At 35.6% G+C, this 23,168-nt stretch overlaps 3 protein-coding genes across 6 annotated transcripts in view; 2 read left to right on the top strand and 1 right to left on the bottom strand.

The window, feature by feature from the left end:
• The window catches only part of kibra (WW and C2 domain containing protein kibra), a 59,305-nt gene extending 49,676 nt beyond the window's left edge, over positions 1–9,629 (top strand). For both annotated transcript variants that reach the window (XM_085656420.1, XM_035885879.2), the window contains 9 exons: positions 3,482–3,590; positions 3,752–3,911; positions 4,209–5,747; positions 5,855–5,941; positions 6,328–6,517; positions 6,606–7,061; positions 7,160–7,375; positions 7,455–7,933; positions 8,030–9,629. In XM_085656420.1, coding sequence (XP_085512546.1) covers positions 3,482–3,590; positions 3,752–3,911; positions 4,209–5,747; positions 5,855–5,941; positions 6,328–6,517; positions 6,606–7,061; positions 7,160–7,375; positions 7,455–7,933; positions 8,030–8,471 — 3,678 coding nt within the window. In that variant the 3' untranslated portion in view covers positions 8,472–9,629. The remainder of the gene's footprint in view (positions 1–3,481; positions 3,591–3,751; positions 3,912–4,208; positions 5,748–5,854; positions 5,942–6,327; positions 6,518–6,605; positions 7,062–7,159; positions 7,376–7,454; positions 7,934–8,029) is intronic.
• A 1,501-nt stretch (positions 9,630–11,130) lies between these two features.
• Positions 11,131–20,721, top strand: LOC118450252 (uncharacterized). 2 transcript variants are annotated; one of them, XM_085656421.1, is made up of 10 exons: positions 11,131–11,611; positions 15,816–16,137; positions 16,549–16,726; positions 16,816–17,449; positions 17,947–18,203; positions 18,751–18,923; positions 19,317–19,548; positions 19,621–19,804; positions 20,025–20,258; positions 20,405–20,544. In XM_085656421.1, exons 1-10 carry the CDS (start codon positions 11,485–11,487, stop codon positions 20,431–20,433), a joined length of 2,370 nt encoding a protein of 789 aa, XP_085512547.1. In that variant the 5' UTR covers positions 11,131–11,484; the 3' UTR covers positions 20,434–20,544. The 2 variants fall into 2 exon arrangements, with proteins under 2 accessions (XP_085512547.1, XP_035741773.2); XM_035885880.2 differs by having other exon boundaries at positions 11,136–11,611; positions 20,042–20,258; positions 20,405–20,721.
• Positions 20,494–23,134, bottom strand: HemK1 (HemK methyltransferase 1). 2 transcript variants are annotated; one of them, XM_035885882.2, is made up of 6 exons: positions 22,771–23,125; positions 22,295–22,383; positions 21,985–22,198; positions 21,606–21,841; positions 21,381–21,512; positions 20,494–20,634 (listed from the first exon to the last, which is right to left on the bottom strand). In XM_035885882.2, exons 1-6 carry the CDS (start codon positions 23,038–23,040, stop codon positions 20,613–20,615), a joined length of 963 nt encoding a protein of 320 aa, XP_035741775.2. In that variant the 5' UTR covers positions 23,041–23,125; the 3' UTR covers positions 20,494–20,612. The 2 variants fall into 2 exon arrangements, with proteins under 2 accessions (XP_035741775.2, XP_035741774.2); XM_035885881.2 differs by lacking the exon at positions 20,494–20,634 and having other exon boundaries at positions 20,820–21,512; positions 22,771–23,134.
• Positions 23,135–23,168: the final 34 nt, after the last annotated feature.

The following is a 23,168-nucleotide window of genomic DNA, read 5'->3' as shown; positions in this document are numbered from 1 at the left end:
GGCTTCCCTCGACAATAATAGTGCGGACCAAGAAATATGCGCGCGAGCGAGCGAGTCTCCATTGGCATGGCTTTGATGGTCTCTCTCTCTCTCTCTCTCTCTTTCTCTCTTTCTCTCTCTCTTTCTCTCTCTCTCTCTCTCTCTCTCTCTCTCTCTCTCTGAAGAGAGCAGTTGCTGCTCTTGTTGGTGTTGCTGTTGCTCTTGGTGCTGCTGTTGGTACTGGCACTGGTACTGGTATAGCTGGTGCTGAAGAGTGGCACGGAAAAGGAGTATGTAGAGGTACAAGTATGTTATGTAGTACTATGCTATCTGGGGTGGTAGTGGTGAGGGTCGACGGGGCCCAGTCAGGGCCCCAGAAATTCCAACAAGGACAGGGCATAATGCGCGACTCAAGGTCGGTTCTACTACTCTCTGGGCTCTCCCGGAGATGGGAGCACGTTCAGCAGGGTCGTACCGTGACCTCGCCGTTCTCCCACCACCATTGGAATCACTAACATCACCACCACTACTACCGCCACCACCACCACTAGTATCATCATCAGCACCACACGGGGATCGCCAGCTACGACAGGATCGTGGGCCTATGCCCGCGGCGCCCTGCATTTCACATTCCACGCCGATTAAAAGAACGCGCACCCACTAGAATGCCAAAGGTGCTCCCCAACGCCGCGAGAACAGGGCCTTCTTTTCCACCACAGTAGGAGCCTTTTGTCTCCCCAATGATTCGATTTGCTTTAAAAAAGCTTGTTGTTTCGATATGGTTAGGAAATTATCTAGGAATTTGTGTCTAGAGTTTCATGCTTAATTTAATTGAAATTTTATAACCCGTTTTTTTAATGGCGCTTGTCTTTTACGATTCCTTAAGTATCTTCTATTCTAAAGTAAAAAATACATGTGATTGAGATATGCTCGTATCTCTGTTCTGGAATTTTCGGAATGTCAGTTGTAATTTATTCTTTCGATAAAATAATTGATCCTGTTGCGTTACCATTAATTAAAAGTTTTTGGTATCAGTTCAAACATATCGCTCGAAAGAATCAACAGAATTAAATATTTTCAGACATAATCTTAACGAGAATTGAAATACTGATATCATGATTTTGAATACAAATGAACTAAAGTTTGACCATGTAGAGAGTCTCTGTCTAGAGGCGTATTTCCGGTAGCTCATCGGCATGGTATCCCCCAAAAAAGCCTTTTGTTCGGCTTAGTTCCTCCTCCTAGATATATTCGGTCGGTTGGAGAAGAATGGATGGATGGGAGGGAGGTGGCACGGAGTTTACGTTGGGACGGTCCTGTGGGGCCGAGGAGATGAGGACCGCCTTTTTATAGTGGGTAAGAAACAGGCATTTGAGGCCGCCACGAATAGAGGGAGAACAAGAGAAAAAGAGAGAGAGAGAGAACGAGTAAGAGGGGGGAAGAGGAAGAATACGCAGAAGAAGAAGAACCACGGAGAAGAGAGCGTCTTGGAAGAAGAAGGTAAAGTAAGAAGACGAAGAAGAAGGAGTCAGCTGGTGTTGATGGTGGGGAGAAGGATAAGGGAGGTAGGGAGGGAAGAAGGAACCAGAAGAAGGAGTAGTAAGGGAGGAGGAGGAGGAGAGAGAGAGAGAGAGAGAGAGAGAGAGAGAGAGAGAGAGAGAGAGAGAGAACTCGTGCTACAAGAAACGAAGGAAGAGAAGGCAAAAAAAGTGAAAAAGGTGGGATCCCTTAAAAATTGAGACCCACAGAGGTGGGGATCGGAATTTCGGGCCCCGTAAACCGGCCAGTCTCGAAAAGGCCTTCGCGAAGATGAGGTGAGGAGAAGAGGAGAGACACGCGTTCGACGGCGTTGCGAAAGAGGAGGTAGAGGAGAGAGAGAGAGAGAGAGAAACAAGTGGAAGAAGAGAAGGAATGGTGAAATTGCTGGTGGAGGAGTAAGAAGTAAACGAAGAAGACGAAGAAAAGGACTAGGAGGAGGTAGAAGAACAGAAAGAAGAAGAAGAAGAAGAAGGTGAAGGTGGAGAGGAGAAAGAAGAAGAAGAAGAGTCGAAGGTGGAGGTGACGGAGGAGAAAGGAAATATCGCGTAGCGTGAGCTTCGTGGCCAGTACTCTGTGTACCCGGCATGGACCGTCAGTACACTCTCTGTGTACTCGTACCGGCGCACCAGTACCGCACGTACGTCGATAATTATCATCAGCAATACCACCGTCTAAATCACCGATTCGTCCAACAACGCCAGCAACAACATCGTGACATTCAACAACAGCAGCCGCAACAACAGCACCAGCATCAGCACCAGCACCAGCACCAGCACCAGCACCAGCACCAGCACCAGCACCAGCACCAGCACCAACATCAGCACCAGCACCAGCACCAGCACCAGCACCAGCACCAGCACCAGCATCAACACCAGCACCAACACCAGCACCAGCAGCAATACTTTCAACACCAACAGGAACAGATCTACGAGAACGTCGTCTCTCAGTATCGAATGAGAATGTGTTACCATAACGATTATGAGAATGATGAGCAGATTCAACGTTTTTATTGGGAACAGTGTCATCGGCAAGATGACACTGACGCTACTGCCTATTATTATTGCGAATATGTAAGGGACCAGGTGTTTCTTTGATATTTCTACGATTATTTGTGCTTCGCACTATAGTGCTAGGTTTCGTCATTTTCGTTCTTTGATATTCATTTTGGTTTCTTAATACTTGTCTCGCTGAATACACGCCCCTACTTCGAATTCCGATTTACAGTTTGATGTTTGCCCTCGGGCTATTACTGAGAATCGGATTTAAACGAGAGGCGGACGAATTATGTTCCAAAGTGTTTTTTAGGATGCCGCTTTAACGGTCGTAAATTTCTTATCTCTTACTGTTGAAAGGAGATGGTTAAAAAAAAATTCGTTGTGCCTCCGAGTGAATGCTCGTATCGTGTTTTTACGTACGGCTTTTCCAAGGGTGCTCTTTTCATCCTGACGAAAGTGAATAAATATTTCATTGAAATTTACGACTGAGGAATTATAGATAAACGTTTTATCCTTTTATCTTATGTTCTTGACCGGATCATTTCGTTAAGCGAGAAACTGAATGGGTTAGAGAACGGTCGAGTGGAAAGTTTGGAATGTTAAATGGAAAGTTTACAGTTACCTAAGATCCTTTTGATCCGATGATCCTTCTCTGAATACATTGTTTCGATAAAAATAACTTTGATGTATAATAGTGAATTATTTTTTTATATATATGGTGTATGGTGTTAACAACGAAACCTCTATATATGTTATGTGCTTCTATACGTTCTGATCATTTACATTATTGAAAATAATAATCGGATTATAGAGCTTGAATCTTCATAGTACGTGATTCGTTGAAAGTTCAAATTCGAAATTTGCAATAATTTTCCATCGTCATTCGATCATTATTCCATTCGTCTATTCTCAGCATATTTATCGTTCGCTATCGTTCCTGTAACGGTTCCAAAATAATCATGTTGCAGGCAAAGAAGGAGATTTACGACGTGAAGCAACAGAGGCTGTGTCTGGCTCAAGATGAGTACAATCACCTCAACAACGCTCTAACGACGCTTGGTGCATCGCGTACCAGCTGTAAGTACCAGCTTTAATATCATTCACCAGAATCACTGTATTCTTTCATTAATAATTAAATGTCTGCTGTTTGTATGTATTCTGGACTTCCTGCTAGACTCATATTATCCAGCAAGATATTTCGAGTTGACGTAAGTATACATTTTCTTTCTCTTCCACAGTATGTTCCAGCTCGAGTTCGTTGAGCACCAAGTACGATCCAGATCTACTGAAATCCGATGTCGCGCTCGCGAGGAGCCGAGTGTCCCGGCTTAAACGAGAACTCGAACAAATTCGAGCGGAGATGAACTGCACGCAACGAGGAGTCGACACACTTGCTAGGTACAAACGATTCACGTTATTATTACCTGATAAACTACAATTTTAAAAGCATATAGAGAGAAAGTGGGCAATTATTTTTGCTCAGTAGTCATGGGCCGTTTATTATCTCGAATTGTCTGGTTTATCATTCTTACTTGTGACTCTTTCCGTGTATCTTCGTTGTAAATATTAAATCACGAGACTTTTTGAAACGTTAAATATATGACAAATGATTAATTTTGATGACATCAACGAATATACGAATATCCTGATTATGCCTTTTGATATTGATCGTTTTCTCTTTAATTTTGTTTATAGCGTTGAACAAAAGTTGAGCGGTCATCATGGAGGTTGTTACAATATTACGGAAGCTCAGGCGATCATGACAGAGCTACGTAATATTCAAAAGTCTTTGAGTTCCGGTGAAAAAGAAAAGGCCGAATTGATGCAATCATTGGCACAATTAAAAGACGAGTTAACGAGGCTGCAACTCTGTGAGGGTAGCCCGGAGGCTAGTACTCTGAGTTTACCACAGGAAAAGCTCAGTACCGCCTCTCAAACAGATCTTTCCGGCGAATTGGTGCCAATTGGTACGAGGCTTGCCGAAATGGCAAGAATGAGGCTACAGTACGACGAGGCGAGGAAGAGGATACAACATATTCAACAGCAGCTGGCCGATCTTGAAGAGAAAGTGACTCCTGGTCAGACAGAAAGCGACAAGGACAAGTTGCTACTCTTTCAGGAGAAGGAACAGTTGCTGAGAGAGTTACGTAGTATAACTCCAAGGACGAGGACTCAACAGGACATGAAAAAGATACAGTGCGAGATACGACGTCTCGAACAAGATCTTAATAACGCCCTAGAATTGTCAAACAAAACGATCACGGACAGGGTGAGATTGCATGAAGAAAAACAAATGTTGCTTCAACAGCTGAGAGACGCTTTGCGTTCGATGGCGATGTTGGAGGGACAATTAAAGAGTCTCAGTGCTAGTACGCTATCCGTGAGCAGTAGTTCGAGTCTCGGTAGCCTTAGTACGACGAGTAGTAAAGGATCTCTCAGTTCTGGACTTAGTTTCACCGATATTTACGGTGGACCACAGTGCTTGGGATCCGTCAGCTCGCAACAAGATCGACCAGTTGATATGGTTGATTTACATAGGCGTGTCGAACGATTACTGAGAGGCTCGGAACAGAACAATCACGTTAGTACACCTTCTCCGGGTAGATCTCAACCCAGTCTTTCGCCACGGTCGAGTCTTTCGAGCGTTAGTCCACCGGTTTCGCCCCTTTACGAAAATGCTCCTATGGGTCCACCGCCTGCATACGAGCAAGTGGAACTACAGAGGAGACAACAGAGGTCAGTTTTATCATCGAGTGTTCCTTCCTGTGCTCATTTGGATGGTAGTCAACTCGAGGATAGATTGGCCGAACTCAGGCTAAGTCAGCAACAAAGCACGTCTCAAGAGCAGGCTGCTCTTCCTCCTCATGATCGCCTCAAACTCGTCGTTGGTCCCCATCCTCCCGTCGAATTACAATCAGGCAACATGTCCCAAGGTAGCGGCCTAGGTAGGCCTGCTGCAACCCTTCCTGGATGTACCATGCAATTACAAGAACCACCACCTTTATCGCCTATCAGCGAGACACCACCACCTACGGGTATACGTTCTAGGGCTAGTAGTTCTGGCACGAATACCAGATCCGTTTCTGCTGCTGTTTCCGACGAAAGCGTTGCCGGTGATTCAGGTGTCTTCGAGGCATCGAATCGTCGAAGGCTTTCTGGATTAATCGGAGATGTCGATCCTCTTATATCTGGTGAAATGAGTTTAGAAACGGCCCAAGTACAGATTAAACTTAGGTAGGTATTTTTCTAGCTTTTATTAGAACGTCGTTGGCTAAAGGAATGGCAATGAAATTTCGCACGAAGTGTTATGTTTTATTAATTGAAGAAATATCTTTCTCCAGGTACTCAATGAGCGATGGCCTCCTTCATATTGGCATCGAACGTGCACGAAATCTGGCTGCCCTTTTTATACCGAACAATGCACAAGTGTGAGTAATTTTCTTTTTCGTCGCTATCGTTCAATCTAATCGTCAGGCATTTTTGGTGTCGTAATCAAGTTGATCTCCTGCTATCGAGCTCGCAATGTATTTAAAACTGGAATGCAATTATGAAATACTCGGCCGTATACCGGGATCATTGCCCAGTGAACGTCACGTTCACCTTCGTTACGTAACCTCCGGACGCATTGTGCTAACGTTGATCTCGTTTTATCGTTTTGGCTACGATATACATTAATGAACTTCGATCATGCGAAAAATTTGATCAATTAGAATCGTTTTACGCATCGAATTCTTTTTTTTATTTGAAAAAAGAAAAAATATTGTATGTATGCAAATAATTGATATTTTATAAAATTTTTGTTTTTAAATTTCAGATATATAAAGGCGGCGTTATTGCCAATGCAACCACCTGTTAATCAAATGTGTTGTACAAAAGCAGTGACGGATCTTCGAAAGCCAACATTCGGCGAAACTTTTCCGGTCGCTGTTCCTTTGAACAAGCTCTATACAAAGACGCTGCAGGTAAATGTTTGGTGCAGCGGCAACGAGTTTGAGGAGTGCTTGGTAAGTTTACCTAGTTATCATTTCATTTGCATTTTATTTTCAAGAAAAATGACATAGAGCCTTTGATTCATTACGTATACATTTGCAGGGGTCCGCCCAAGTCTCGCTTGCAGACTTCAGTCCAGAGTCGCCGAGCGTAAAATGGTACAACATACTTTCCTTTCGCTTCATGCAACCGTCCGATAGTCCTAGTACCAGTACTGGTAATAGTGCTTCAACTAGTATAGCGAAACAGGCTAAGCACGACAAACAGGAGTCAGATATTTCGGTTTATCGTGGAACACAAAATACCAAGGAAGAAAGTAGCGACGAAAGTACTATCATTAGTTCTCAAACGTCGACGTTGACGAGAAATCAAGGTTGCGATGAACTCCAAACCGCTGTATCTTTGAGGCTAGAAGAACTAGCAAATTGTTTGGGTAGCCCGGAGGAAGAAGACGAGGACGGTGGTACTGACAGTGGCAGCGAAGACAGCGAAGAAGAAGGTATCATCGTGGAATTCATGATGGAAGATAACGTTCTGGAAGATGTTTTAGAGCATGAGGTTAATATGACACTCTTATTTTACTACTTATTATTTTATAAATATTTCTTAAAAAATAATCGAATTTTATTTTATTGCTCGTTGTATTCCCCGTGTAGGAGGAAGAAGAGCTTAACGAAGAAACAAGACGGACTCAGGATAAAGAGACCAACACAGAATGTATTTTTATTCCGGAACAAGGCAAACAGAGAAAACTTTCGGCAGCTGGCATGGTACCGGGTGCTATTCACGATGATAAGAATTCTATCGTGATAAAGAGAAGTCAAACATTTTCACCGAGTGCTGCTGTCAGCAAGAATCATTACATCTGTCGTGTAAGTATTCACACGTAGATTTTCAATTAAACTTTTTAATTAAAATATTTTTTAAACTACGTCAATTTCGTTTCTTCAGCTCAATCGAAGCGATAGCGACAGTAGCATGCCACTCTATCGTAGAGGTGGACCCTTTCAACGAAATTCTGTAGAAAGGCGTTCATTACGTTGGAGGCGACCATCGTCGGCTTTAAGTTGTAAAACAACCTCAAAGAAGTCCAGTCACTTGCCTCCAACCGCCAGGACCTCATTAGATCTCGAGTTAGATCTTCAAGCGCAACACGCCAGGCTGAACAATCTTCAGGACGAACTTAGTAGGTTGCGAGAATTAAAACAACGTTTGGAACAAGCACGCGAGAAGGGTGATACGGATCTGGCTAGTTGGTTATTGGAAGATCACAAGTTCCAAAATCTAATGGCACAAGCTGAAAATGGTAGGAACGGAAAAAGTGCGGAAGATAAGAAGGTAGAGAAGATGTTGAAGAAAACGTCGAAGGAAATATATAAGTTGAGAAAGACAAAGGCCGGGAAAGGGAAGCCCGACATTATATCTTTTAAGTAAGTACAACTATAAAAAAAAAAAGGATCTCTTTCGTTCTGTTATTATTTCTAATATTATTTTTATATATTTTTTCTTTTTTTTTTTTCTTGTAGAGAAAAAATGGCATTCTTTACACGTGTTAATGTGAACGTTCCTGCCCTCCCACCAGACGATTTACATCCAGAAAGTTCAATGATGTCCACAGATACGTGCTCGATATTGCACAGGAGATACATGTCCGAACCAGTAACTAGTGAAAGTGTCTCAGACATGTCCATGCGATTGAACATTGGTAACACAATCGCTATGAGAAGCAGTGCTAGTGCCATGGGTAACGATACTAGTGCCGGTGTCGTAGGTTTGACAGAGGATCGTTTGGCAAACGGTGGCACCACGAACAAAAGCGTCAATTCGAAAGGGCGGCCGAGCGATCATAGCTCGCGTGCCACGGAGAATGGTCAGAAAGAAGACTCGAAAGGCTCCGAGGATAATGGCAACGGGGAGCCAAAGAGATATGAGTATGTTGTTGATAGGGTTCTCGGCGTCGAAGTTTAACGTTCAGCCATCTTTTTATTTTTTTTTCTTCTTCTTTATTTGTACCTTGATCTTAAAATGTGTTCACTGTCCAATGATCACGATGAGATTATCATTATACATATTAATAATTCACGTTATTTTTCTCACAAATTGTGATCCAAGGTATGTTAACCATTTCTAGCCCTTAAATGGATAGTGAACGCGTTAAGTATCGATACGACGAATTTTCTATTAGTCTCGATTTGGCCAGCGCCAATGCGTTAACATTTAAAACATCGTTATGCGAACGTTAATGCGTAAAAGCGACGATGGCGAGAATTTTTAGGGAAAGTTGATATTCTGTTTTTTTTTTTGCGTTCAATCGATCTTAGGTGCCATGCGAGAGAATAGTTTGTAAAGGGTCATAAAAAGGTAATTTTATTTATTTTTTTATTATCTTATTTTTCTTTTTGTTTTGTTTTTCTTTTTCTACTCACATATCTCGTTACCGTCGCTTAAAACTTTGACCCGATTGCCGGCGCTCATCAACGTTTTCTTTTTGTTTTGTTTTTTTTTGTTTTTTTTTTTTTTGTTTTCACACGGGCCGATTTGCGGAGTAGAAGGAATGTGTTTAACTTAGAAAAAGCGTTCTGTGTGTATATATATATATGCGAGACAATTATAAGTTATTTAAACGACGAGATTCGCCGATATAAATCTATAATTTAATTTGTTAAATTGATTCGCGTTTTTTTCGCGTTCTTTCTTTCTTTCTTTCTTTCTTTCTTTCTTTCTTTCTTTCTTTTTTTTCCTTCTTCTTCTTCTTCTTCTTCTTCTCTCTTTCTCTATATTTTTTTGTTTCTTTTTTATTTCTTTTTGGCTGTTATTCCGTTCGTTTTCTCTGCGAATCAGAGCACACGACCCACCGAGCGCAGCTGGTCTGCGATTTGAAAAAAAAAAAAAGTTAGTAATTAAAAATAAAAATGAAATTGAAAGATTATGCCCTGGTTGGCTGAACTTCGCTTTGACTCTCGGCACTGCCATTTTCGTAACGTTGTTGTATTTGTTTTTATTAAAGCGGTTATTTCAGAGTCTCGATAGAAAGACTCAACGACAAAAAGTGCCTTTTAAAATAAACGTACGCACCGCTCAAAATGTATAATTTATTTTTTTTCTTTTTTATCGTTTACCACTGACCGTTCTCCAACAAAAAAAAAAAAATAAAAAAAAGAAAAAAAAACAAAAAGAAAAAAGAAAAAAAAAGAAAAAAAGCAAAAGTAAAAGAAAAAGGGAAAAAAATAAAATTAAAAGAAATAAAAAAAAAAAAGAAGAACAAAAAACAAAAGGAATAAGAAAACGAACTTTTCAAAGTTTATCGATCAAATCGACACGTTGGAACAATGTATGTATGCGTGTATACTTATTAACGATCGGCCCATTCGTCGAGAATGTAATATTGTAAATTTTTTTTTTCGTTTTTCTCGCCGAGACTCGGTCGATAAAACAGAGTGTGAAAAAAACAAATTCAAAATTTTTGATAGGACGTTTTTATATATAACGTGTGTATGTAATAATATTATCGTCGTGTCACTTCGTAGTCGAATTATCGTCGTTATCACGACTAATATAGCACGCGTTCATTCAACGATGGTACACCCCGTGGCCATATATTTCGTTGTATTGTAATATCGAGAAACGAGATGGAGGGACATAGCGAAATTTCTATCGAACGATCTTGTAAATAATTTTTGTAAATAGATAATCGACAATCATGTTTTAACGCGCTTATAAATTACCGTGTATATGTATTATATTATAAAATGCGAAAAGCGCGCGCCCGCGCCCAAGTATTTACGTACAATACAAACGTACGTATATGTATGTGTATGCATGCAGCGAATGGGGGAGGTAGGAGCGATGGCAAATTTGCCTTGTATGTACCTCGCACTTCGTATATATATATATATATATATATATATATATATATATATGTGTATATATATATATATATTGTATTTTTTTTTGTCCTCGAACGAGAGAGAAAAAGATCAGAACAGAAAAAAAAAACGAACATTTTCTCGTCGCTTGAGACGAAAGCGAAGAAAAGAAAAAACCCACGTATTATTATTATTATTTCTCCTTACTGAAGTGCCCGATTTATTACACTCATGTATTTAATTAACGTTATGTTTGTATTATTTAGCACGTTACTACGGAGTATAAGTACGATAATGATAAAAATGAATCATGATAACGATAAAATTAAGGACGATTATAACGATAATGATACTTCTCCTTTCTTTCTTTCTTTCTTTTCTTTTTCGTAAAGAAACATTACACGCATTACAGACACGTACAGACTCTCTCACTGAAAGGATCACAATTACAGCATGATTTGTAAGTAACGGTTCGTATGGTAATGATTAAAAAGAGATAAATACAAATACATTCTCGTCGTACTTTTCATTTGTTTTTCAATAAATAATTTTATCCCTTGTTAAGATGAACGACTAAAAAGAAAAAAAGAAAAATTGTTAAAACAATTGTTTTAGAATATATTAAGAAATATTTTAACAATCAATTACTAACAAACAAATTGGATGAACTGTAGCTATTTGTGGTGTTCACGTAGAAATTTATACAACAAATGCAAATGTTAAATCTGTTCAAATTATTGTTTCTTATAAAACTAAATTATGATATAGCTTTGTTACATTTTTTGAGGTCATTGTACGTTCCGTTCTTTTTTTTTTTTTCTATTATTGAAACGTCAATTTCGATCAATAAAAGAATACATAAGTAAGTGCTTAATTTTCGATTAGGTTGATTACTCCATAAAGAAAAGTGTCATCGACATTTTCATCGAAGAACAAGCTGAAAGTTCGATAAAGCTAGACTGTAAAGTTCTTCGTTTATACGAAGAATGAATGTGTGTGTGTGAGAGAGAAAGAGAGAAAGAGAAGTGGAAACGTATAGTAAGGGTCGAATCTCCTGATCATAGTTTAGTAGAGCGGTGCGCGGCCACGAGCTCGGCCGCTCATCGGCCAGCGCAATGCTGTTTTGCACTTTTGTGCGAACAGCATTTTCCGTATCCCTTGGTGCCGTTGTTCAAATTGTGATCTTGGTTTTACAAAGTTCTACCACATCGAGGGTTCAAGCTACTCTGCCACCTGGTGCTGGTTAGTTCTACATTTTCTTGACCTTCGGGCAAAATATTTATCAAATTGCTTCTTTGGATATTTTTCGAGTTTATCAAGCTGATCCTTTGAAAACAACGACAAACTTCATTTCTTTTTTTCTTTTTTTTTTTCATACAAAATATAATTTTTCTTATTTTCTCTAAGAAGGATTTAGTATTGTTTGATATGATCGTTTTGAATAAGTTATATTTATCATTGTTTCGTTATAGTCATACGTACGTTTATGGAAATGTTAAAAAGTGATTATAAATCATTGGACTTGCGTCTAAATAAATACATCGAATGTTATTTTGCTCAGATCGAATTTTTTGTACATATCTACGAATAATAATCGTAAATTAAATAATTTAAATGAGTTTAACTCAAGCCTCATTCTTAAATTATAAACGATACGTAATTTGTTAATGAGATTTTTATTTTGTCAACTTATCATATTGAATTTTTATGAGAAACAATGGGATAGAGAGGGTTTAGAGATTTCGTCTGAGATACACGTGGTCGATCGATTCTTGTCGTCTAGTTGAATAACATAGATAGAGACATATCCGTGTTATACGTACGTGTTTATTGTTAATGTATGTGTATTCTGACGATATCACTTCCGCTTTTAATTCCATCGACCTTGTCCGTGTATTTTCGCATTCGTCGTTCCGCCGGTTAAATTCGCATATATGTATGTATCTATAGAGATAGAAAGTCTCCGGCAGGTTAGAGGGTAGTACACTTAAGTAATTCAACGCTCGCTGCAGGTGCGCGTCAGGTAATCGATATTATTATCGGCACGATACTTACGACACGTGGGACGCGTGCCATTCGTTCGATGATTCGTCACGAATCTATATGTTTCGTTACTCTTGGAATTCCATTGAAAGAATTAAAAAAAAAAAAAAAAAACAAAAGAAACGAGAAGAAAATGTAAATACATTCATTTTATTTTCAACCAACGAAGAAAATGAATTATTAACTTTATTATTATTATTATTATTATTATTATTATTATTATTATTATTATTATTATTACTATTATTATTATTATTATTATCATTATGATTATTATTAACGTTAATATTTAATCCTAATTAAATTATTAATTATTATTAATATATAGCATTATTAATATTCTCATTTTATTCGTTAATTAATTGTTCGTAAGTTAAAAGTATAAGAAATATTTTCTTTTTTTTTTTTTTTTTTTTCAATAAATTTTAAACGATTTTTCTGATTTTGTTGAAAACATGATTACAATTCTACTTAAGTACGAATTCGTTCGATAATTCATTCGATCTCCTATCAAACATATTCGTGTTTTACGAAACACATTTTCGGTATTACTCGATGTATTTTTTACGAGGCAATTAGCCTTTCTTCTGAAACGTAAAGTAAGAAATACATTGCGAAGGCACGCACGGCAAAAGGTTTTTCAAGAGATCATGCGAAAATGCATATCTTAGGCTCAGGGTTAATCAAAATCAATTTCACTGATTCTCACCATAGGAACTCAGTTTTCTATTGATTTAACACCTCCTGACCATTGCCGTCTAAAAATATCTTTGGTGGGTGGTGCTCATAAAGTCGACGATAAAATATACGCGTGTGCTGTTTAAAAAAAAAAATATGGAAAAATCGATCGATTTATTTGAAGAAAGAAAATGAAAGATTAATCATAATTCAATGATGATAATATAAGTTGAAACATTATTTAGAAATAGGGAAGTAATATTCGCCTATTGAAAAGAAAAAAAAAAAAAAAAGAAAAAAAGAAAAAAAGAAGAAGAAAAGAATCGATCGATTCCGAGATTCGATTAAGATTTCATCTTATTTTTTATTTTTGCGACGGAACGACACTTCAATACGCACAAAATTGCGTTGGACATTGTGACGACAACACTTCGGCGAAGTTTCCGGACCGGAAACGCAAACCGACCGTAAAACCAGGTCGTCCTAACGGCGTAGAAAAAAGAAAAAAAAAGAAAAAAAGAAAAAACATACGACGAAAAAATGAACTTCGGCTAATTCCGTAAGTCATAATGTCATAATCCTCATTTTGGACTTGCTCGGAAAAAAATATCCAATGAAATCGATTTTGAAGAATATGAATTAAATATTTGGGGGGGTAGGGGGTCTAACATCGTCTGGTTCATTCTTAAGAATGTTCGATAAAATATATATCAGAACAAAGGAAAGAGAAAGAACTGTCTTTTAACTAAAAAAAAAGAACAAAAAAAATCTTTTTTCTTATCTATGAAAATTTATACGTTTGCCATTACGCTTGACAATTAGAATTATCAATTTTAACGATACCGAAAAATATTATTATTTCAAATTGCAATAAACAGAAAAGAAAAAAAAAGGCTTAACTGATACTCGATTTCTAACGGTTAGTATACTGATATAGTCACTATTAAAATCAGATAGTAAAGAACCACAAAGAACTGGGTAAAACTATATATATATATATATATATATATATATATATATATATATATATATATATATATATATATATATATATATATATAGTTTTACCCAGTTCTTTGTGGTTCTTTATATATAATATTTATATATTTATATATAATATATAATATTATATATATAATATTATATATAATATATAATATTATATAATAAATAATATTATATATAATATATAATATATATTTATATATAATATATATATATATATATATATATATTATATATATATATATATATATAGTTTTACCCAGTTCTTTGTGGTTCTTTACTATCTGATATATATATATATATATATATATATATATATATATATATATATATAAAAGAAAAGAAAAGAAAAAACGAAACGTAGTTTTTTCTATTTTAAAGACAAGCCATTCATTCGACCCAGTTAAAGACTTATAATCGCGTAGAATATAGAGTATAGTTGCATAAAATATAACCCTTGAGAAAATATTCTACCATACAAGTGTGACATATCGATGATTGCACTATGAAATATGCTTCGTCCTTTCGTTATATTTATTTATCTTTAATATTCATAATTCATTTATTGGTTTCATTCGATATTGATGTACACGTCGAACGTACAATAAAAGGGACCAAAGAGATTATTAGAACTTTATTATCAGATCTAATTACATCTTTAGACTGATCCATATAAAAAAGAAGATATATATATATATATATATATATAATATACTTTTTATAATCGTAATTATTTGCTTCATTCATTAAGAACTTTTTATTTATTATCAGATCTAATTACATCTCTAAACTGATCCATATAAAAAGGAAGATATATATATATATATATATATACTTTTTATAGTTGTAACTATTTGCTTCATTCATTAAGTTTTGGTTGTATTTAAAAAAGAGAAAAAAAGAAAAACGAATGCGGAAGTTGAAGGTATTCCGACGAGTGTTTTAACTTCCGTTTAAAAACTAATATTTTTCCGGACTGTGTGCAAGGAAATGATGTTTTTCATTTCTACGAGACACATTGCCGTCTCTCTGTCACGAGATCGCGTGATAAGAGGACAGGTACGCGTCTACATGCGGCGTAGCGAAGCTCATTGGTTCGTTTCCGAGGACGATCGGTTCATCCCTAGCGTTGTCGTGACACGAGTTCACCCTCGCCGGGGTATAAGGTCGTTGCTCTTTCTCGTCGATTAAGATCGAAAGAGTTTTGTTTTCCACCATTTACATCATTCAACATATTAAAGTACACAATTTTCATTAAGAAAACTTTATAAAAGTATAAATTTTTTAAATACTGTTTATTTTTTATAATCGTATACTTTCTTTGTTTTAAATTAATTAATCTATCCGATTAATTTATTCTCATTCTCTGGTAATATTACCACAAGAACAAAATTACGATTTTTATGATTTATCTTTACGCATTAGTAATCATTTTTAATTACATTTTAAATTCAATCATAATGATAAAAACATCGATTATGACTTTTGATCATTATATATATATATATATATATATTTTTTTTTAGTTCGATGATTACGATTTATTTTTACGATTCTTTATCATTGTTTAGTAGTTTTGTAATATAATTGATTAGTAATAATTTATTATCTCCATTGTTATGAATTATTTATTTTGTTCAGAATGGCACGAGTAATCAATTTATGCAAAACAAAAAGAAAATTCTTGTGTGTCAACGTTTGTTTGGTTTTCCAATTGCAGAAGACGAGATAATTTTGATCGAACATCTACCTGGTCGTCGAGTTCATCTACAAGACTTTTTTTGGACTGGTATAGATGACGCACCACCATGGGTCGATCCAAATCAAGGTTTGACCTTCTACGAAACCAGAACGGTTCATCACACTGTCACTATTTATTCTCCAAATGATCACGATGGTAAAAGTGCTTCAGCACCTGCACCACCACATGGATCCACTCCTCAAGGATCTGAATGTACGACTTGCATTAATCCCACTCCGCGTTTAGATGAGGACGAGGACCAAGACATTGGGATTCTAATTGGTGAAGATCCTGGACCCAGGTTATTAATGACTATTATATAAAAGATAAATGAAAAAAAAAAAGAAAAAAAAAACAAGAAAAATTATCTGTAATATATTTTCATATGTTCCTAACAGTATCATGTAATAAGGAAACGTTAGCGACGAAAGATCTAAAAAAGAAAAAAAAAAAAGAAGGGAAAAAAAAAGAAAAAAAAAATAATATTACGGACCCTTGGCATTTCGTAATTTCATTCTTTTTTTTTTTCTTTTTTCTTTTGACTAACAAAAACTGGTTCCACATAAGAACTGGTTTGACGTTTATTAGTTATTTATTATAATACTAATATGTAATAAAGTTTGAATGTCCAATTTTGACTATTCCCAATATATATATATCTGATATAATCTAATCGCATAAGAAATTTATTATAATATTTATGGAAAAAAAGGTACTGGTTATTGACCGTTTTACGAGCCGGAGAATCCGTACCACAGAAAGTAGAGTTAAAATTGGCTCGTCTCTATCGGACCGCATTTTCAAGGCAACAACAACGTCATCTTGGTCTTCTCTCGACCGATCCTCGTGCTCGCAGAGCAACCGAACAACGTGAATTCCACGAACGAATGGTAAGTGAAATCCGATGGTATCGTAGTTTCATGATAGTGATTTTTTTTTTTTAATATAATTTTCATAATAAGATCATATCATTTTTCAGACAACTGGTACGATACTAAGAAAATCATTGAAAGAAAACCCAACGATTCCGACAGAAAGTTCAATCGAACTGAAGGAAGAGAGGATGATCGATGTATCGAAAGGAGAAAGAAAATTTTCCTCGAAATTTCGTAACAACGACAGTGAAATTTTGAATAATGTCTTCAATAACAATAAAACTCATGAAGATTTAAATGAGGAAGGCAATGAAAGATCTTCGAAAAAAGTACCATCGACTTTGAACTATTTGGGTTTGAAAAAGCTTCGATTAAGAAATTTGAACAAACAGGAAGACGATGACGTAATCCTTAAAAATTCGTCGTCGATGATTTTTAAGGATCAGCATCCATTGAACTTCAGTTCAAGATCATCCGTCGATTGGAGACGAACTGAAGAAGGCAATAAGGAAGGCATCAATTTGACTGCCCGATCAAAATTACGTTCTTTGGATGGTGTCGTACAGATTAAGATGCACAATACAAGCATAACAGAGGGCGAAGGTACTAGACTGATCTATTCCGTTCATCTTGGTGGAAGACCTGTACCAGCTGAAACAGCAGCCAGAGACATGGCTCTCCTTTCATCTCAAGAAGTTGCTCTTGAACTTGGTGTACCTGTTATTATTCGAAGTGAACGTGAGTATAAAAAAAAAAAACAACAACAATAACAAAGAAAAAAATTGATGATCAAATCGATGTTCACAAAATATTAATGTCCGTATTCTCAATGAAACGAGATATTTCTTCTTTTTTTTTTTTTGTATAATCATTTAAAAGTCAAAAAAATAGTATTTCCTGAATTTTTTTTTTATTAAGATCTATTGTATTATGGCAACAAAGACATTTTATTAAAAAAAAAAAAAAAAAAAATAAAATAAAATAAAATAAAATAAAATAAAAAATAAAAAAGATAAAAGACTTCTATATCATTTTATTTCTATCTTTGAAGCGAAAAATTTTATCTCGAAATATATTCCTGAAAACAACGAAAATAATTGAGATAATCAAATTAAATGAGATGTCATCATTGAAATTATACATTTCAAATCTATGCAAGCAATTATAAATATATAATACGTTAATCGAAGTAACGATTTATTTGGAAAATGATTTACTTATTGAATATTTTTTAGCATATTTAAAAGAGACAAGACCCTTAGCCCTTTCGAGAAAAAGGGACGTTTGGTTGCTGGTAGGAGCTGCTGGAGCTGCTATAATCTTGTTAGTCCTACTCTTTATTGGTTTGGTTCTAATAGCCAAGAGAAAACGAGCTCATAGTGCTGTTGTACCACCACCGAACAAAAGTATACTTAAGAAGGAACGGGATTATGTTCTACCAACTTCTGGCCTTGACAACACAGCTTTCTTGACGCCTGACTCAGAAGGCAAGGTATGTAAGCAAATTTATTTTATCATATTAAACGAGCTTACAAATGCATATAATGCATCTAAGAAGATTAAAACTTGACTTTAGACATCGATAGGGTTAACAAATCGTCATGCAAGTTATCACAAAATTCTTGCCAAATCTTTTCCAATTGACGATAACAAATTTGCATTAGAATGCAGATTTCTTGATAATATGAATGGTATATAATTCATTTGAATTGCAAATTATTGGTATAAGGTTTATCCATTTATATCTCATGATGGAAGTTTATTTTTTTCTTTTTTTTTTTTAGTTAGTCGTAATAAAGTTTCCCTTTGCGTGATAACGAAAGAATTCGATGGGTCAGGAAGAAGATAGAAAATAATATTGTTAGGGTTTACACGCAATCGTGTAAAAGGATAAGGGCATATTATGAAGATGAATTTATTTTCTCTTTTTCATTGGCATGACGATATCGATTTTAATGAGCGTTGTTAGGAACCAAATAAACATTTAAATTGCGTGTTAGTAGCTGATACATACCCTAAAAAGTTTCTTTCTTTGGCAGATCGAAGGTACTAGTCAAAGGCAAACACCAAGAACCCTTTCGAGAACTCCTGATACCACTGACAGTCTTCATCGTAGTATCGACGAGTTCTCCACGGACAACGAGGAAGAATCTAAAAAACCTGCTGCAGTTAGTCCATGGAGCATCGAGGAACAATCTTCAAGAAAAACAAGGTAATCACTTGTTAAACACTATTTTAATCCTGCAAAAAAATTTAATCCTGCGTCAAGTTAAATACGCAGATCTGAAACTATTTATATTATTTGGAATAAAACAATATCGTTGAATAAAAATAAAATTTATTTCGTTGTTTCCATCAATGATTATGCGAAATTATTAAAATTAATAATTCTTTTTTTTTCCATACCTTTTGTTCATTATTAATATTAATAAATATAAATTGTTTTTGAGTAGGAAAAATATAATAAATAAATAGAAAAAAAAAAAAAAAAAAAAAAGAAAAATGATAAAAAGTAAGAGAATTTATATATAAAATAATAATATTATATATAAATAATATTATTTGTGATTCTGCGAATAAGTAATTAAATCTTTATGAAATATAGAACGACACAGAGTAGAATGACAAGAACAAATGCCATCGATCCACCTAGAACTCCAGATTCAATGGATACTATTGCTGATCATACAGAGATATTGGAATCTCTTGAGAATGGTTATCCGAGGCAAGAAGAGATTCCAGTCTCACCACGTTCTTATCTGTCCATGCCTTCTTGCAAGCAATTTCCAAGTATGCGAAGCGTCGAACCACTTTCGAGAGTACTCGAACCAGTAACAGTAAGCAATGCATTCGTGTGACCTACCGTAGCTTAGTAGTAGAGATATTGGAAGAATATTTTGTCTGATTAGGTCAAGCATTTGGACGTAGACTCTCCTGAAAGTGGAAGACGCAAAGACAATGGTTACGTCGTTCATCACAGAACCGAGAAAATAGGTGAAACATTTTTAACGAGAGCAGCCAGTGCCTCTAGAGATCCTGGAGTCGTTGGGCCTATCGTTTGGACACTGAAGAGACAAGGATTATCTACCGAAGGTACGATACACTTTTTTCAAAAACTTCATAATTAATTTTTTCATCGTTCTATAAATTAAAAATGAAAGCGAATCAACCGTTTCCGAAAGAACGTCGTTCGTTGAAATTAATTAATAAAATAACATTATATCGAGAATAATGTTATTTCGATTCTCTCGGTGACGGTTTCGTTATTGAAATATAAAGAAGTTATCATATGGTCGCACATTCTCTCGAAAAGTATTACATTATTATCAGGTAATGGTACGTCCGAAATATCGGACGTCGAACAAATCTTCGTGGGATCAGGTGGTCCCGTGGGTCGTGCAAGGAGACGCCTCCACGAACTCCTCGAGGACTCCTTCAGCCTCTTCGGAAGCAGAGACCCCAAGTCCAGAGAATTTCAAGCGACGAATACGCGTCCGAGCTCTGCCGTACGCACGACGGATGCTCTCACGATATTTAACGAAGGAAGGTTAGTAATTATTATTTCTGATCGGTGAGATACTTTAACACACACATTACATATTTATATATTTATGCGTAAGAAAAAAATTTTTTAATTTCATTTCTATCTTACACTATTTTTTTTACTTCTTAAAATTTTATTATTGTTTTTAGTCCGACGTCAACGTCGCCAGCAGAATTGAATACTCGACCTCGCACATCCGTATCGTCAAGAATAAATCTGGCAGAGGACATTCCTGAAACTGGCCAGTCGAGTCATACACGTGGTACTTGGGGTTCCAGACCACTCAGTGCTGGTCCGTTTCACAAACCTAATCTACCAGAAGTGGATACCAGACGTATCCTAGCAGATTCCCAACTCTCACCGGAGGATCCAGCGGTACCTTTAATCAGCAGTATTAAGAAAGAACTGGAAAAGTTCTCTCCGCGATAATTAATTATTAACAAAACAGTTGAATTTTACGGGACACCGTTTTTACTTCGTGAGATTGCTAGCTAATTTCTAAATTTATCGATATTGATAATAATTTCAAATCGTAGCGTATATACGTATTTGTGTCAGTATTGAAAAAAAAAAAAAAAGAAAAGAAAAGAAAACGTACATACACACACAAAATTATTCATTAGCTTTCATTAATTTATATAAATCTGATTTTGTTTTGATCAGTCTTGAACATGTATCATTGTAAATACCATGACTCGATCTTGTAGGCACATTATTGTAAGTAATTATCAATTGACGACCGACAGCGACGAAAGCACTGTCGTGATGGAATACGTTCGACAATTAAAATATACATAAATTTGATTAATGAGAATAAATAAAACTTGATCGATTTTATTTTAACGCGATACCTAACAACTTTCGACATTATTAAGAATCATATTTAAGAATATATATTATAATACGTTTTTATACTTCTATCATTTTTTTTTTCTTTTTTGGTCGAAAATTACGAGTCAATATATTACTATAAAGTATCATACTTGTTTAAACAAATATGGCGATAAAATACTTTACGCCATTTTAGATACTTCGACGAATCGATCGTTATTGCAGAAGTCTTTATAGGTATGTTCGTAACGCAGTTTTAAAGTATCGTATTTTTTTACGAAAAAACTTATGTACTCGGGATGTGCTGGATCCACTTCGACAATGAGATGACCTCCGGGTTTCAATGCCTTGGCGCTGTATTGTATAAGAGGTCTGATGATTTTCAATCCGTCTTCTCCACCGTCTAAAGCTCTTAAATCTTCATAACTGCGTATATTCGAAAGAAGATAACAAAAGTAAACAAAAAAAAGTATGTATCTATTCTTAAACCTTGATAATCTAAATTATAAAATTACATACATTTTAATTTCTGGCTCCAATTTTAATATATCCTTTGTTGGTACGTATGGCGGATTGCTAACTATAAAATCGAAACTTTTAGCTTCAAAATTTATATTTTCAGAAGATTTTAATGTACCATCTTCTTCCAATGTTGCTTGTATGACAGTTACTCTTTCTTGCAACCCTAGTTTACTACAATTTTCTTTCGTTAAATCGCAAGCATGTGGATTAGTATCGACTGCTATACATTTTACCTAGAATAGTATGAAATTTACTCCGAACTATTTTAAATGATTAAAGATATCCCATTTATTTTAATCACCTGCAATAATAATAACATTATTCTTTTAATTGTTTAATTACCATTTAAGTAATTAATTAATAGGAAATAATGTACCTTGTTGAAGGAATGTGCCAAAGCTAGCGATATCGCGCCAGAACCACAACCGATTTCCAAGATTTCATGATTGTCATCGTGCAAATAACTCATTCTTTTTAAAATAATATCAACTATTATCTCTGTTTCTGGACGTGGAATAAAAATTGGTGGAACTAATTTCAAGGTAATATCTCGAAAATCCCATTCACCGATAATATATTGAACTGGCATCCTGTGGGACTTCATTTTCATGAAATTACGTGATTTAATGTGATGTAAACAACATATAAGAAATTTCTTTATTTTTCGTACAGTCATCACATTTTACCTGGACAATCTGCATTGACAAAGTGATTCTAATTCGTTCAACTGATCTTTCGTAAGTCGTTTATCACGAAAATTCGTCACGTCTAAGAGCTGTCAAATAAAATCAAAGAAAGCATGAAAGAACTATTTAAAACTAAGTATTTCACACTTTTGTCTTATTAAAAAAAGATTGCGCTTTTATAATCCACGTTTAAAATTAGCGGGAAAAGTAAAAAATATACAATTTGGCAAGTAGCCAATAAGAGTGCGAATATATTGGACGCCATGACAGTATAAAACATATGTATATATTATTTAGCCATGTGATTTCATATAGGTTAGAAAACAAAGGCGTATTTTCTCATGAATTATATTGAGAATTTGTCGGTAAAACAGGATCTGAAGTATAATAGATTGGTTTATAAGTAATATATAACTTTAATGTATGCAATGTAATCGACTAGGTGAACGAAAAAATTTAAGAATTAATATTTTTACCTTTTTTAAACCTACGACATGTGCGACGATGTGTTCGATGGATTCAACGGGTTCTGGTACAGCCTCGTTCTCAAATCGGTGACTCCATTTTTCAACGATCTCACCAACGGTCGGACAATTCATAGAGGAATCGTTCGTAAAAGTACGATACAAAGCAACATTTCCTTTATTTGTCATGGCAATAGTATTTCCTATACGCACAGTGCTCGTTGTCGTACTTTTGTTGATTGCAAAAACACACATATTTAAAATTCGCCGATACGACATCATATCTCGTACAAAGTATACTGAATGACGTGTTGTTATTGAATGATTATGAAGCACATTATCGTCGAAGGGAGAGGCATTCCTTCGAAAATACCGCTATCTAGCGGACAAAATTTACGATTGACTGACTC

This window comes from Vespa mandarinia, chromosome 4 (genome assembly GCF_050613455.1).
Source record: "Vespa mandarinia isolate Hongniang chromosome 4, ASM5061345v1, whole genome shotgun sequence".
Taxonomy (NCBI): domain Eukaryota; kingdom Metazoa; phylum Arthropoda; class Insecta; order Hymenoptera; family Vespidae; genus Vespa; species Vespa mandarinia.
This window is presented reverse-complemented; position numbering and strand designations above follow the sequence as displayed.

What these genes read in the sequence shown, in the direction of transcription:
- LOC118450252 (XM_035885880.2), top strand. Translation starts at nt 11,485, where the DNA reads ATGCTGTTTTGCACTTTTGTGCGAACAGCATTTTCCGTATCCCTTGGT. An exon ending in CGCCTGACTCAGAAGGCAAG is followed by an intron (nt 18,204 to 18,750) that starts GTATGTAAGCAA and finishes TTTCTTTGGCAG; the next exon opens with ATCGAAGGTACTAGTCAAAG. An exon ending in GAGTACTCGAACCAGTAACA is followed by an intron (nt 19,549 to 19,620) that starts GTAAGCAATGCA and finishes TTGTCTGATTAG; the next exon opens with GTCAAGCATTTGGACGTAGA.
- HemK1 (XM_035885881.2), bottom strand. Translation starts at nt 23,040, where the DNA reads ATGATGTCGTATCGGCGAATTTTAAATATGTGTGTTTTTGCAATCAAC. An exon ending in TGTCAATGCAGATTGTCCAG is followed by an intron (nt 22,199 to 22,294) that starts GTAAAATGTGAT and finishes GAAGTCCCACAG; the next exon opens with GATGCCAGTTCAATATATTA. An exon ending in TTGGAGCCAGAAATTAAAAT is followed by an intron (nt 21,513 to 21,605) that starts GTATGTAATTTT and finishes GAATATACGCAG; the next exon opens with TTATGAAGATTTAAGAGCTT.